A 16317-nucleotide genomic window follows, 5' to 3' on the forward strand; every position below is an offset into this window, starting at 1 on the left:
GCTTAATTTTCTCAGACGTTCCTTTTTTTGTCCCGCTAGACTCCCCCATGTGTGAGGGTGTGTGTGAAGAGTGTATGTACAGTCTTGAGCTGAGTGAGGGAGACACCAAGCTAGCAGAAGTTTACCACGGCTCGGAGCTGCAGTGCACGGTCTCAAGTTTACTGCCTGGTGCAACATACAGCTTCAGACTGAGAGCTGCCAACGAGGCTGGGGTGAGAACTCAGTGTTCAAAATATAACTCCAGAACCACAGAGTTCTGTGAAAACGGTCAATATTTTTGTAGATTCTTTCAGAGTTGTAACTCCATAAGGATGACCTGTTCAAAGTTCAACCACAATTCTGTAAAAGTTTGAACATTGTGTCAAATGTAAATAAAAACGTTTAATGTATTTGGCTTAATGTGCATAATGCCCACCCACCAACTAACTAAAACTATGTAAGTCTACAGAAAAAAAAAATGTTCACAGTAGACCATTGTGACTAAAATATGTGTAAAATAAAATGAAATAAATGTCCTGATGCATTCTCAATAATCCACATAGATAATGGGGCTTCAGTCTGACTGAAAAAGTCCTTTGGATAAAAGATAAAACGTTTCAACAAAGAACCCGTCCAGAGGACCTGACTCAACCTGGTTAGAAAATGTAATAAATAGGAAATGTTTAAAGTCAGAAATTGTTTATAACATTTTCAGGAAAAAATAAAGTTATTTTGGTTTTGATGGTAACAACACATATAAAAAGTGTTGACTTTGGGCCATGTTGTGAAGCATCCCCTCCTTTAACAGTAGTCTGTAAATGTTGAGTTACTGGAGATTCTGGAGGGAAATGTTGTTTCATTCTTGTATGATACAGTATAAGGTTTTATCTGTTCCACAGCCCTGGGTCTTTGCTGAATGGGCTTAAACATAGTCCTAAAACTAATGTATAGTTTTCTGCATTGATGGTGCCTCTCCAGAAATAGCCAAATGAAGTGACTCCCCCTGCCATAGGCACTAATGCACCTCATGCCTGCAAAAGCTGGATGACTCTGTCCACTTTAGTACAGAGGTCATGGTATACAGGTCCTTCTCAAAAAATTAGCATATTGTGATAAAGGTCATTATTTTTCATAATGTAATGATAAAAATGAAACTTTCATATATTTCAGATTCATTGCACACCAACTGAAATATTTCAGGTCTTTAATTGTTTTAATACTGATGATTATGGCATACAGCTCATGAAAACCCAAAATGCCTGTCCCAAAAAATTAGCATATCATGAAAAGGTTCTCTAAACAAGCTATTAACCTAACCATCTGAATCAACGACGTAACTCTAAACACCTGCAAAAGATTCCTGAGGCTTTTAAAAACTCCCAGCCTTGTTCATTACTCAAAACCGCAATCATGGGTAAGACTGCCGACCTGACTGCTGTCCAGAAGGCCATCATTGACACCCTCAAGCAAGTAGTAAGACACAGAAAGAAATTGCTGAACGAATAGGCTGTTCCCAGAGTGCTGTATCAAGGCACCTCAGTGGGAAGTCTGTGGGAAGGGAAAAGCGTGGCAGAAAACGCTGCACAACGAGAAGAGGTGACCGGACCCTGAGGAGGATTGTGGAGAAGGGCCGATTCCAGACCTTGGAGGACCTGCGGAAGCAATGGACTGAGTCTGGAGTAGAAACATCCAGAGCCACCGTGCACAGGCGTGTGCAGGAAATGTGCTACAGGTGCCGCATTCCCCAGGTCAAGCCACTCTTGAACAAGAGACTGCGTCAAAAGCATCTCGCCTGGGACTGCTGCTTAGTGGTCCAAAGTTATGTTCTCTTGATTACAGTAAATTTTGCATTTCCTTTGGAAATCATGGTCCCAGAGTCTGGAGGAAGAGAGGAAACACAGAATTCACATTGCTTGAGGTCCAGTGTCAAGTTTCCACAGTCACTGGGGTGTCATGTCATCTGCTGGTGTTGGTCCACTGTGTTTTATCAAGGGCAGGGTCAATGCAGCTAGCTATCAGGAGATTTTGGAGCACTTCATGCTTCCATCTGCTGAAAAGCTTTATGGAGATGAAGATTTCATTTTTCAGCATGACCTGGCACCTGCTCACAGTGCCAAAACCACTGGTAAATGGTTTACTGTCCATGGTATTACTGTGCTCAATTGGCCTGCCAACTCTCCTGACCTGAACCCCATAGAGAACCTGTGGGATATTGTGAAGAGAAAGTTGAGAGACGCAAGACCCAACACTCTGGATGAGCTTAAGGCCGCTATCGAAGCATCCTGGGCCTCCATAACACCTCAGCAGTGCCACAGGCTGATTGCCTCCATGCCACGCCGCATTGAAGCAGTCATTCATGCAAAAGGATTCCTGACCAAGTATTGAGTGCATAACTGAACATGATTATTTGAAGGTTAGCGTTTTTTGTATTAAAAACACTTGTCTTTCATTGGTGGGATGAAATGTGCTAATTTTTTGGGACAGGCATTTTGGGTTTTCATGAGCTGTATGCCATAATCATCAGTATTAAAACAATTAAAGACCTGAAATATTTCAGTTGGTGTGCAATGAATCTGAAATATATGAAAGTTTCATTTTTATCATTACATTATAGAAAATAATGACCTTTATCACAATATGCTAATTTTTTGAGAAGGACCTATACATGATTTCCAAAAAGAAATGTAATAAATTTTCATTTGTCCGACTATAAATCAGTTTTTAGCTTTGCCCCAGTCACTTTTAAATAAACTTTGGCTTTAAGAAGAAGGCTACGTGTGAAGAAAAGTAGATCTTGCCAATTTTCTGTGTTCAGAGTAAGAGTCCCTGTTGAAACAACAAAAAAATATCATTTATTGCTCATGTTTTGAAGTCACAAAGTCTGCTAGGGTTGATTCCTTGAGGATGACTATTCAACAACTCCAACAACTCCTGCACCTCCACTGCTAACATCAGCAGATGTGCCATTTGTGATTCCACAGTAAAGAAGAAGGGTTCCTTTGAGTTGGGTTAAGACTAGATGGAGAAGTGGAATGTGGGGCGAAGCGGTTGAGAAAGCTGTTAATCATTCATAACTTTTCATCTTTACTACATTTAAAAAAATCTGGGCTATCCTTTTTGTAGTGAAAGTGAAACCTTGAAATTTTACTCTGGGCAGGACCATGAAAAGTTAAAGTATCAGTTTCCAGTTTGTTTAGGGTCGGACAAGATGTCACAGTGAGACTACAGAGGGTTCTGTTCACGGAGTGGATTAACTGTAAACACATTTAATAAAGATTCAGTGAGAAGAGAAAATCACTATTTCAAATTGTAGCTGCACTCTCAAAGACATGAGACCAGAGACTGTCCCAGACTGGTTATCCAGGGCCCAGTTTAGGTGGAGAGTTCCACAGAACAAACGTACGTCTAGCCAATTAGATTGAACTCTTTCTCTAAGGGTGGACAAGAGTCAGACTGGTTAAACAAAACCACATATTAAAAGGTAAAACTAGCATACATACATGCAAGAAAGCCAAGTGCAATTTGCACATTCTGTCCAGCTTGTGTTAAAGTGCCATGCACATTTCACTGTGTGACACAAAACTGAACATTCATATTATATTCATCAGAAACAGCAAGTACTTGACACTTGTGGTCTAAAGAGATGTTCAAAGTACAAGATTAGAATCAAGTTTTTCATTGAAAAATTGTGACATGTGTTGTAGTTTGGGCCGTATTCTGAGACAACAGAGGTGACGACTGCAGCTGGACCTCCTGGCCAGTGTGGGGCGCCGCTCATCACACTCACGAATAACACCTGCATAATGCTCAACTGGGAGGTGAGACTAATTCAGAGAAAATGTGGATTTTTCTAGGCAACATGGATCTGAAGGGAAGAAATTTTATATATTTTTTTAATGATGTCTATGTAATGAGGCCTAACCATGTATTTGTCCTCGTTGCAAAGTTAAAAGTGCATATTGGAAATACACTCCATCCATCCGTACATCCGTTTGTCAATGTTATGAGCATGATGCCTTGAACAATATATATATATATTTTTTATTTTGCCTTTTTTTTTTTTTTGTCTTGTGGTAATCAATAAGGGGCAGCACGGTGGCGCAACTGGTAGAGCTGCTGCCTCTCAGCGAACAGGTCCCTGGTTCAAACCCCGGTCCAGGGGCCTTCTGGGTGGAGTTTGCATGTTCTCTCCGTGCATGCGTGGGTTTTCTCCGGGTACTCCGGTTTCCTCCCACAGACCAAAAACATGCATGTTAGGCTAATTGGTAACTCTAAATTGTCCCTAGGTGTGAGTGGGAGAGTGAATGGTTGTTTGTCTCTATGTGGCCCTGTGATGGACCTGTCCAGGGTGTACCCCGCCCCTCGCACAGTGATTGCTGGACATGGGCACCAGCGACCCCCGTGACCCAAAATGGAATAAACGGGTAAAGATAATGGATGGATGGATGGATGGATGGATGGATGGATGGATGGATGGATGGATGGATGGATGGATGGTAATCAATAAGGAGATTCTACATTTGTATTGAAAAGACTAATGAAGCCCTACAAGATTCAAGCATTTATAGACTACATCAGGTCTGGACAGGTTAATGTCAAGTTGTCAATGATTCCAAAAAGTTAATTTTGTATTTCCATGTGTTGTAGAGCCCCGAGGGTTCGGGTGCAGACATTTCAGAGTATCGATTGGAGTGGGCAAGGGAAGACGAACCCATGGAGCTCATCTACGGTGGGTCCGCCACGCAGTGTGAACTGTCAGATCTGACGCCTGCCACAGATTACTGCTGCAGGCTACAGGTAACACACACACACACATTCTGATGATGTGCTAGGTCATATTCATGAAGAAATATAGAAAATTATAAAATGTTCAGAACTTTCAAGCACCACTATATAATCTTTTTTCTTCTCAATGTTTTGCTGGTATTCTACATTTAACTAACACGTTACTACTTTAGCATCCATTGTGCTATTTTATCTACATTTTTAACCCTTTCTTACACTTTCTTACCATCTTGTACACCTTGATCAGTCCAGACATCTTAGATCTCAGACCTCAGATCTCAGACCTTATATGAGGGTTCTGTTATGGAGTTAAATTCAAAGCAGTCTGCGCCTCAGGTAAATAATGTTAACTTGTTTTTTTATACATGAATGTTTCTGTTCAGTGTGCCCTGAGATGACTTCTGTTGTAACTTGGTGCCATATAAATAAACTGAATTGAATTTAACAGATCAGCAAGCACAGGGTTATTAGTTGTTCCACCAATCAGAACCAAACTTGTTGAAGCTGCTTTTAGTTTTTCTGCCCCTAACATGAGGAACAATATGTCAGAGGAGCTCAAATCTAAATTAAAGACAGCTGTTCGCCATTTCTTTTAACAAATTGATTTTAGACTATTTAATACTGCTTTTATTAATAGCCTTTTAAACAACTGAAATTTGTATTTTGGTGTGTGCATACATAAGCATATGGCATTTTACATTCTTTTTACTTGTTTATTTTCTGAAAAGTACCGTGAGTTGGCCCTTGGTTTGAAATGTGCAATACAGTGGTCCCTCACTCCTTCGCAATTCGTTTATCGCGGTTTTTCAAAATAAGTTTGGACATGACACAATTGGCTGATTGATGGATGAGCCATGGGTTGCTTATTTAAAATAAATTATTTAAAATAATTTTGCCCACAAGTGCAGGGAAAGCTCCCTCCTGCAGCTGATCAGCTGATCTCCTTCTCTGCCACACACACGTGGGGGGGGGGGGGGGGGCGTTGCGATAGATGAAGCTTTTGTACTTGGGTACTCATGTCCCAGGAGGACTTTGATAATCAGCCTGTCTCCAAGGCCATTGGGAGTCTGATTCAGATAAGCTTGATTTTTGTTTTTTCTTCAGGCAGACAGATTTTTTTCTTCAGCCTTGAGTCCATCTGGGCGTTCTGGTTCCGAAAATGCCTAATTGTGGGATTACATTCCACTGATCCATACTATGAGTCTCCTTCTAGGTTGAACCCACCATGATGACGAGTCCCAGAAGCCGCAGGTGGTCTGCGATTCTTAATCGCCTCCACCTTATGGTTAAGCTCGTAGACCAGATGATTTAAAGCTCCCACAGCGAGGACCACACCTTCACACTGACTCGGAAGCTTTTCCATGGCCAAAACTGCTCCCGCTGTCTTCTTCAAAAGTCGATAAAACAGAGCCCCACCGATGCCAAAAAGCAGAGTCCCTGCTATCATAAATCCAAATATGTAAACATCTTCATCATCCTCCTGAGACAGGACTGTAATGCACATCAATTGCCACACACCCCACAAATCCATGACGTACCCCACAGCGTGAGTCTCAGCTGGACACGCCGGTTCCCCAGGACCTTGTCGTTTTGATGAAAAAATCTTATAAATAGAGTTGAACGCCCACGGTACCAAATCCATAATCTTCTTAATTTATGTTCGGGAGATGAGACCCAGGCGCTTCAGACACACAGAGAGCAGAGCAGGAAGAAGGAAAACGAGGGAGGAGGAACTGAAGCTGCCACCTTGATCAGAGCCTGGGAGGAATATATTTAAAATGTTACTGTATGTTACAGTATTTAAATTTATATTATTTATTTAAGGAGAGAGATTGTGAGTAACAGGTGATGAGTGTGATTGCAGCCTGGCACTTGTCATGACAAAGTTTACTGAACTTGAACTGAACTCGAACTGAACTTGAACTTGGACTTCTGTCTCTCTACTTCACAGTTTTTCATTTATTGCGGGTGGGCGTGGTCCCTAACACCCGCTATTAACAAGGGACCACTGTACAAATAAATTTGTCTTGCCTTTTATCAGTTGTTCTGATTCTTTTAGCATCAGTTCTGCTTTTTTTTAAATCATATTTGTGTATCTTTGTTATTTGTGTTTGAGATCAGGTTTCTTAGTTTTGCTTCCTCGAATTCATCCATCATACCACTGTCAGTCAGCCTCATGACTTCTGTCTCTCACTACCCTGCTCTTTCTGTCATTCTCAGGCAGTCAATCAGGCGGGTGCTGGTCCATACAGTGACAAGGTGAGCTTCCGGACCCCGGCAACAAATCCTGACCAGGTGTTGTCCCTCACTCTCCTGGACCTCCAGAGCTCCTCGGAGTCAGGCCACTCCCCATCTACCAGCCTCCTCTTGAAGTGGGACGAGCCAAATAATAACGGTGCAGAGATCACCTCCTACATCATCACCGTGGATGACCAAACCATCACTGTGGAGTCAGGGACCAGTCACCTCATCACGGGCCTGCAGCCTGACAGTGAATACAGGTAACGAGTCACATCTGGACAACGTTCATCCAAAGTAACCTCTACTCAGGTTAGATCATTAATATCACACTTTGATACAACTTATTACTTGGGCATTTATGAAGCACCTATGACTCAAATGTTCTAAAAACAATAAAATGCTTTTTTTGTGTGTGTGTGTGTGGGGGGGAGCTAAACAAGAAATACTCAAATGGGTTTAGTGAGTTTATTTATCAAACAGGTCTCATGAGGTCAGAAGGTCATCAAACACCACCTGTGTTTGATGATGAAGAGAGAGAAAAGTATATTTTTAAAGAGACTGTTTATCAGTGCAATTTTAATACAGCACAGGCGATGTCAGGATTATTTAAAACCAGAAAATATTCAAGGTGGGCAACAAATTTCCACAAAGGGCCACATAAGGAACTGAGATTGCAGAAGACCAGTCCAACAGGCTAAATTCAATTCTCCAAAAGTACATTTTATAACTAACTATAAATATGACTTTTATTACCTGCTAATAGTAAACGCTGGATCAGAGGAATTTAAATCTGAAACTGGCACACCGAGAATCAGATTTTCTTATATAGTTAATGTAAATAATGAGCATTCACAAAATGTTTTTGAAAAATATGCATTATTTTTAGCATTTCAAATACCAGCATTGTATTGCATTATAAAATATCTGTAGTGAACCTGATCTGACCTCAAATCTCATCAGATGAACAGAGACTGTTATTTCATTGATCTGCATCCAGAAATACAGTTTGAGCCATCTGGTGACTTTCTTTCTTGAATTAATCAAGCAGAAAAGACAATTCTCTATGATCATTACTATTTTACAAATGTTTGATAATCAAATTGTGTTAGTTCACTCAATGTTTACAGGTTGAAGAGAACTACTCATTTTTATTTTACATAAACAGTAAGTAATGATTTTTATTCCTCATTCAAAGAAGAAATCAGGTTAATAGGCATTTCTTGATTTTTCTGTCTGCAATGAGCGAGTTTTGTAAGTATGTTAAAGGTCGGTTCTCGGTCAACTAAAATGTTTACTGAGAAGAAATGTCATGTTTAAACTTTTTCAGAAGATAATAAGAGGGAGACTCCACGAAGTCTGGTTTTCTGCAATAATCTTTCTGTCTGTTGTTGAACAATCTCATTCTCTGACCTCGAATTTGATAACATCTTACATCACAAACCACACCTCTATTCTGGTTCATCCACGAATCAGAAAGCTCTAAATTGACCCGGAAGTCAACTCATTTAAAATGTGGCAACTTCCCGGTTCTTGTGTTAGAGAGTGCTGAGAGAGTGCACAGAGTCTGAAGTCTGAAGCCAGACGCTGAAGATTAATGGAGCTAAAAAGAGTCTGATGCTGCAGAGCTCTGAGAGTTCCACACAGAGTGCTGAAGAGTGATGGAGTTAGAGTTCTTGGATGCAAACGCGTTCAGGATGATCCAGAGACGTTTTGGGATTATAACTTCTGTTTGAACAACCTCGTACGACTCTCGAAGGATTTCAGCTGCTCTCAACGGAGACGCTGAAAGAGTCTGAAGGATTCTATACCGAGCTGATTTATCGTCAACCAGGTAACGATCTACTTCGACCAAGTGTACCGTCGCAAGCTGAGATCTGAAGGAGCATGCACGTTTCTGGTCAAACAGATTAATTCCCTCACAAATCTCTCTGTAAGATAAATCTCCATTTCCATCTTAAACTCTCCTTTCTCCTAAAATCAGTACAGATATTTTAGAAATATCTGAAGCTAAGTCCTCAATCACCGCCGTGTGATTGAAGTCCATTATTTGTGAAACTTGTCTGTTATTATTTTCATATTTTGCCAAATTAATGTAAATGTTTGATGTTAAACTTTGATTCTGAAAATAAATGACCGCATTCATTTTGATGGGTCAAAGATAAATAACGTCTCTCGTTACATTTCTGTTAAAATTCAATGCACGACATTTACACAGTCAGAAAGATGAGGAACTCGTGAATGTATGAATATATATCCCTATATGACATACTACATATCTATATATATATTTTTTCTGTATTTTGAAGAAATCTAGTTTTTGTTGGGCTTCACCATATGCACATTGAAGTCATGTTGCAGTCCTGATGTAGATGTGATTGATGCAGTGATTGACAGGGACAAAACATCTGTATCCGCTGGCTCCTCATGTGAAACGTTTTCTCTTGTTTTTCAGGGCATATAGCCTAGGAGTGAGAATCTTTACAAACCTCATGATTCAATTTGATTACCATCCAGAGGGCTGGGATGTTAATATAGAATGATTATCAAAGTAATTTAATTATCTTGATGCATCTGCTCCATTTCTGGATGTGTAAAAAAACCTTGCTTTCGAAATTTGGGGAGTAAGACCTCTGTTGTGCATGCCAGCTCTGACGTTTTCTGTATTTAATTTGACCATTCTGATTTAAAACGCAATCCTTAACAACAGCAATTTGTTTTTCATAAACTTAGCTCAGGGCAGCACGGTGGCACAACTGGTAGAGCTGCTGCCTCTCAGCGCGCAGGTCCCTCATTCAAATCCCGGTCCGGGGGCCTTTCTGGGTGGAGTTTGCATGTTCTATCCGTGCATGCGTGGGTTTTCTCCAGGTATTCCGGTTTCCTCCCACAGACCAAAAACATGCATGTTAGACTGATTGGTAACTCTAAATTGTCTCTAGGTGTGAGTGAGAGAGTGAATGGATGTTTGTCTCATTTGTCTCTATGTGTCCCTTGGATGGACTGGAGACCTGTCCAGGGTGTACCCCGCCTCTCACACAGTGACCCCCACGACCCGAAAATGAAGAAACGAGTAAAGATAATGGATGAATGGATGGTTTTAACAGCGTTTTATTGTGAATAAAACTTCAGTTACCGTAAACTCATCCAGCCATTCTTTCATTTTCTTTACCTGCTTTTTCTTTTCTGAGTCTTGGCTTGTGTTTATCTCCAGCAGTCGCTATGCGAGAGTCGTGGCACATCCTGGACAGGTCTCCAGTCCATCACAGGGACACATAGAGACAAATGAGACAAACAACCATTCAAGTTAATGTCAACTTTATTATTGTTTCCACCACATGTGGTACATGAGGTGGAACAAAATTATGTACACAGGGTCCCAGATACTCCCAAAAATAACAAAATATAAAGTTTTAAAAGAATAGTAAATAAGGAGCTAAGACATACACTAAACAAACAACAAACGGAATGCTAAAATATATACACTGAACACTAATAATGTAGAACAATACGGCATATCAACAGCAGCCCGAACATGAGTCTGTGGTGAGCAGATGGGTTTTAAATTAATACAGCAGCATGAGATCAGCAACATGCGATAATCAGCAGCACAGATAAGTCACATGTCACCAATTAAAATGACATTACAGTGATTTTTCTTTGTTTCTTACAGTGATTAACTTGGTTAGAGATTCATGAGTCTAACAGCTTCAGGATAGAAGCTCTTCCTCAGTCTAGTGGTTCTACACTTACCGTAATGCTCCGCAACCTTCTGCCTGAGGGGAGCGGGGCAAAAAGTGTGTGTGCTGGTTGAGTGGGATCCTTCAAGATGCAGGTGACCTTCTTCCTGCATCTGGAGGTGTAGATGTCTGTGATGGTGGGGAGGCTGACTCCAACAGACTTCTGTTTAGCCTTCACCACTCTCTGCAGAGCTTTCTTTTCTGCAGCTGTGCAGCCTCCCTGTGCTGGAGCACAGAATGCTCTCCACTGCACATCTATAAAAAGAGGTGAGGACTGAGCTTCCCAGTTCAGCTCGCCTCAACCACCTGAAGAACTAGAGTTGCTGATGCTTCTTGATCAGATTTACACACTCACTCACACCTAGGGACAGTTTAGAGCTACCCCAATTAACCTTGCTTGTATGTGTAGGAGGAAACCAGTGTACCCGGAGAAAATCTGGTGAGAACAGACAAACTCTACCCAGAAAGGCCCCAGGTGTGAGGCAAATTGGCAACATTCTTGCTGTTAGGTGAAAGCACGAAATACTGCACCTCTGTGGCACCCTCAGTTCAGTTCATTGTATTTATTGAACACTAATTCACAACAAAAGTCCTCACATTTTACAGTACAAAAGATACACATCCAATTCATAATTCCAGTTTGAATCCAGATTTTTATCCAGTTACAGTCATGGTATATGAATATCAATGGCATTTGGGAATCATTGCATTCTGATTTTGTTTACGTTTTAAAAAATGCCCCAACTTTTTCTAAGTAGGAGTTGTAGATCCAAACCAGTCGCCTGAGATTCTGGTACATAATCTTGAAAGGTCAAATTAAAAAAGAAAGAAAAAGAACCATTGTGGTGTTATTTAATGTAATAAGTGCCAAAAAGACATTAGATAGCCTGAAATACATTGCTTTATATTCATCCATCCAACCATCCATCCATTATCGTCATCTTCCGCTTGTTCTGCAGTCGGGTCGCAGGGACAGCAACTTGAGCAGGGAGGTCCATACAACTCTTTTCACAGCTACCTCTTCAAGTTCTTCTGGGAGGACTACAAGGCGTTCCCACGCCATCCGAGAGATGTAGTTTCTCCAGCAGGTCCTGGGTCTTCTCTGGGGTATCCTTCCAGTTGGACATGCCCAAAGCACCTCCCTAGGGAGACACCCTGGAAGCATCCTTATCAGAAGCCCAAACCACCTCAGTTGGCTTCTCTCGATGTGGAGGAGCAGCAGTTCTACTCTTTGAGTCTCTCCAGGATAACTGAACTTCTCACTCTATCTCTAAGGGAAAGTCTAGCTACCATGCGGAAGAAACACATTTCAACTGCTTATATCCGCAATCTCATTCTTTCAATCACTACCCAACGTTTGTGACCATAGGTAAATGGACTGTACTTGTATAGCACTTTTCTATCTTATCAAGATACTCAAAGTGCTTTACACTACAATTTGTGCCCTCATTTACCCATTCATACAGCACTCTAGGTCTATACATACAATACTCAGTGCATTATCACATTCGTACACCGAAGGGACACACATAGGAGGCAATGAGGGTTTCCCTGTCTATCCCATGGACACTTCAGCATGTGACTTCTGGTGGAATTTAATCCCCAACTCTTGCATTGAAGGACAACTGCTCTAACCACTCAGCCACAGCCACCCCAGTGAGGGTAGGAACATAGACCAACCGGTAAACAGAGAGCTTTGCCTTATAGCTCAGCTCACTCTTCACCACAACACGTAGAGTCCACAATACTAGAGATGCTGATTCTCAACCTAGCCGCTTCACACTTGGCTGCGAACCACTCCAATGAGATCTGGAGATCATGGCACGATGACGCCAACAGGACCACATCATCTTCAAAGATCAGAAATGGAATCATGAGGCCACTGAACCAGAATCCCTCCACCCCCTGGCTTCACTGAGAAATTCTGTTCATAAAAATTATGAACAGACTCTGTGACAATGGGCAGCCCTGGTGAAGTCAATCTCCCACCCTGAATGGGTCTGACTTACTACCGACAATGCAAACCAAACTTGTGCACCGCTTGTATAGGGACCAAACAGCCTGTAGCAACAGGCCCCCAATCCCATACTCACAGAGCACCCCCCACAGTGTACTTCGAGGAGCAAGATTGAAAGCCTTCTCCATGTCCACAAAACACATGTAGACTGGATGGGCAAATTCCCATGACTACTCAAGGACTCTACTGAGGATAAAGAGAAAGTCCAGTGTTCCACGGCCAGGATAGAACCTGCATTGTTCCTTCTTGATTTGAGGTTCAACCAATGATCTGACTTGCTTCTCGAGTACCCTGAATGGACCTTAGCGGGGGGCTAAGGAGAGTTATGCCCCTATAATTAGAGCACACCCTCCATTCTCCTGTTTTGAAGAGGGAAACAACCGGCCCAGTCTGCCAATCTAGTGGCATTGCCCCTGATGTCCACATGATGTTGCAAAGGCTTGTCAGCCAAGACAGTCCCACAACATCCAGAACCTTAAAGAAATCAGGGTGAATCTCATCAACTCCTGGAGCTGTGCCTCCACGGAGCTTTTTAATTACATCTGCAACCTCATCCACGGTAATGGACAGACCAACCCCAAAAGTCCCCTGACTCAGCTTCTTCCATGGAAGACGTACTGTGGGATTGAGAAGGTCCGAGAATTATTCCTTTCACCTACTGACAACATCACTAGTTGATGTCAACAGTACCCCACCTTCACTGATAAGTGTTGGTAAAGTGCTGTTTTCACCTCCTCAGCCGCCTGACGGTTTGCCAGAATCTCCTCAGAGCTGACCGAGAGGCTTTATCCAAGGCCTCACCAAACTCCTCCCACATACAAGCTTTTGCCTCAGCAACAGCCAAGGCTGGGGACAGCTTGACCCTCTGGTACTCCTCAGCTGCCTCCAGAGTCCCACTGGCCAACAAGGCCCAATAGGACTCCTTCTTCAGCTTAACAGCCTCCCTAACCCAGAGTCTCCACCACTGAGTTCAAAGATGGCCACACAAGAAGCACCGACAACCTTGTGGCCACAGCTGAAGGCAGCTACTTCAACATTTGAGGTGCGTAACATGGCCCACTCAAACTCAATGTTCCCCACCTCAGGTGTAATGCAGTTAAAGTTCTCCCAGAGTTATGAGTTAAAGATCTTTCTGATGGGCTTTTCTGCCAAGCATTCCCAGCAGACCCTCGGACAGACCCAGTAGACCCTAAAAATTTGGGTCTACCGGGTCTGTCCAACATCTTCCCCCACCATCTGACCCAACTCACTACCAGGTGATGACCAGTTGACACCTCAGCTCGTCTCTTCATCCGAGTGTCCAAAACAAATAGTTGCAATTCAGAAGATGACACGACTTCAAAGTCAATCATCAAGCAATGACCTAGGCTGTCCTGGTGCCAAGTGCAGTTATGAACACCTTTATGTTTGTACATGGTGTTCGTGATGGAAAAACTATGACTAGCACAACAACAGAACACCACTTGAGTTCAGATCAGAGAGGCTGTTCCTCTCAATTGTGCCTCTCCAGGTCACACTGCCGTTACCCACAGTGGCATTAAAGTTCCTCAGCAGAATGAAGGAGTTCTCAGCTGGCACACCTTCCAGAACCCCAGCCAAGGACTCCAAGAAGGCCGGATACTCTGAACTGCTGTTTGGCACCTAGGCACATACAGCAGTCAGAGCCCGTACCCCCCACCCGAACGCACAGGGAAGCCACCCTCACATCTACTGGGGAAAACTCCAACACACAGACACCAAGTCCGGGGGGGGGGGGGGGGGGGGGTGCAAAAGTAGACCCACACCAGCTTAGCACCTCTCACCATGGGCAACACCAGAGTGGATAAAGTCCAGCCCCTCTGAAGGAGATTGGTTCCGGAGCCCATGCTGTTCATCAAGGTGAGCCCAACTGTATCTAGTATCTGTATCTTTCAACCTTACGCACAAGCTCAGGTTCATTCGCTGCCAGAGAGGTCACATACCATGCCCCAGGAGCCAGCTTTGGTAAGCCTGGGTCAAAGTGTGAAGGTCTCTGCCTTCTGCCACTGCCTATGGCATCATGCACCCGACTCGTATGACCCCTCCTGCAGGTGGTGGGTCCACAGAAGGCAAGCCCATGTTACTCTTTCGGGCCGAGCCCAACTGAGCCCCATGGGTGGACTGTCACCAGATGCTAGCCAACAAGCACTTCCCCCAAGCCTGGCTCCAGGTTGGGGCCCTGAAACCCCTGTTCAGGCAAGGGACACTGAGTTCTTTGTTTTGTCCTGACCGCATAAGTCTCCTGAATCGCTCTTTGTCTGGCTTGTCACCTAGAACCAATGTACCTTGGGAGAACCTACCAGGGTCAATTAATTCAAAACTCAATTCAATTTGAAAATACTTCATTAATCTCAGAGGGAAATTAAGTGATGTCATAGCTCATCATCCTGGTTTCATTCAAGAGTTGTTAGATACTGATAGCTGACGGCAGAAAGGATCTCATACAGCGAATCCGAAGAATCTGGCCACAGATCCATCCACCCAGATCCAGCTTGCTGTCAAATCCGGCGGGTCTCTTGGTCCTCCTGGGCAGCAGGACTGCCCGAACGCCGGGCAGAATTCTTCCCTGAGCAATGGTCACTCCTCCCAGCAGCCTGCCGAGGTCCTTGTCACCACAGACAGAAAGCTGACGGTGCCGGGGGACGATCCCAGTCCTCCTGTTGTCACAAGCCAAGTTTCCCACCAGCTCCAGAATCTTGGTGGTCAGGTACTTGAGCACCGCCATCAGGTTAACAGGAATTCATCCATGGCATCTCCTTTCCAACTCATTTGGGATTTGGGGCTGTAGTTGAGGTATTTGAGCTTTTGAGATGTTAAGTGACTGCTCGTGGTTGTTAAAAAACACATTGTTGCCATGGTTACGCATCATAACAAATGCCCAAAAGTAAAAAGATTTCTGTAAAAGTCCACCGATCTGCACATCTGATACCAGAGTAAATAATCATCCGAAAAAAGCAATTTACATCCAGAAAAAGAGGAGTTAAAGTCTTCATAAACAACAACTCATAAGAACAAAGTCCATGCTCAATAATCCATGTATACAATCCAACATTTTTCAGTCATGTCATCTGGACAGTTTTTTTTTTTTTTTTTTTTTTTTTTTTGCTGAAACATTTCGCCTTTGGTCCAGAAGGCTTCATCAATCAAGGAAACACACAACAAAATTGTTTCTTCCCCCAACAGCTTACTCCAAAGTGGAACAAACCAGTTCTACTTGTGATAAGATGGTCTCTTTGGTACACCCCCTCCTCCATTGCCCGCCCAATTCCTTGTTGACAGTCTTGACAAACTGGTTGGAAACAACAAAGTCCGTGCTCAATAATCCAGGTATACCCTGATGCATGCTCAATAATCCAGGTAGAAAAATCTAAAAAAGTTAAATCTGGTCCTCTGGACATTCAAAAAAACAAAACAAAGCAAAACAACAAAAAAATGTAGAAACGTTTCGTCTCTCATCCAAGAGACTTCCTCAGTCTGAGGAGCTGTATTCAGCTCAGTCTCTTAAATAGCACCTTCGCAGAGTGGATCAACCAGTTTTGCTGC

At 42.9% G+C, this 16317-nt stretch overlaps 1 protein-coding gene across 1 annotated transcript in view; it reads left to right on the forward strand.

Moving 5' to 3' along the window:
• Window positions 1-16317, forward strand: part of fndc3ba (fibronectin type III domain containing 3Ba) — a 130239-nt gene that overhangs the window by 23381 nt on the left and 90541 nt on the right. Inside the window, exons 11-14 of the mRNA XM_037695282.1 lie at window positions 40-212; window positions 3684-3797; window positions 4627-4776; window positions 6985-7265. Coding sequence (XP_037551210.1) covers window positions 40-212; window positions 3684-3797; window positions 4627-4776; window positions 6985-7265 — 718 coding nt within the window. The remainder of the gene's footprint in view (window positions 1-39; window positions 213-3683; window positions 3798-4626; window positions 4777-6984; window positions 7266-16317) is intronic.

Source organism: Nematolebias whitei, chromosome 21 (assembly GCF_014905685.2).
Source record: "Nematolebias whitei isolate Nwh7 chromosome 21, NemWhi1, whole genome shotgun sequence".
NCBI lineage: Eukaryota > Metazoa > Chordata > Actinopteri > Cyprinodontiformes > Rivulidae > Nematolebias > Nematolebias whitei.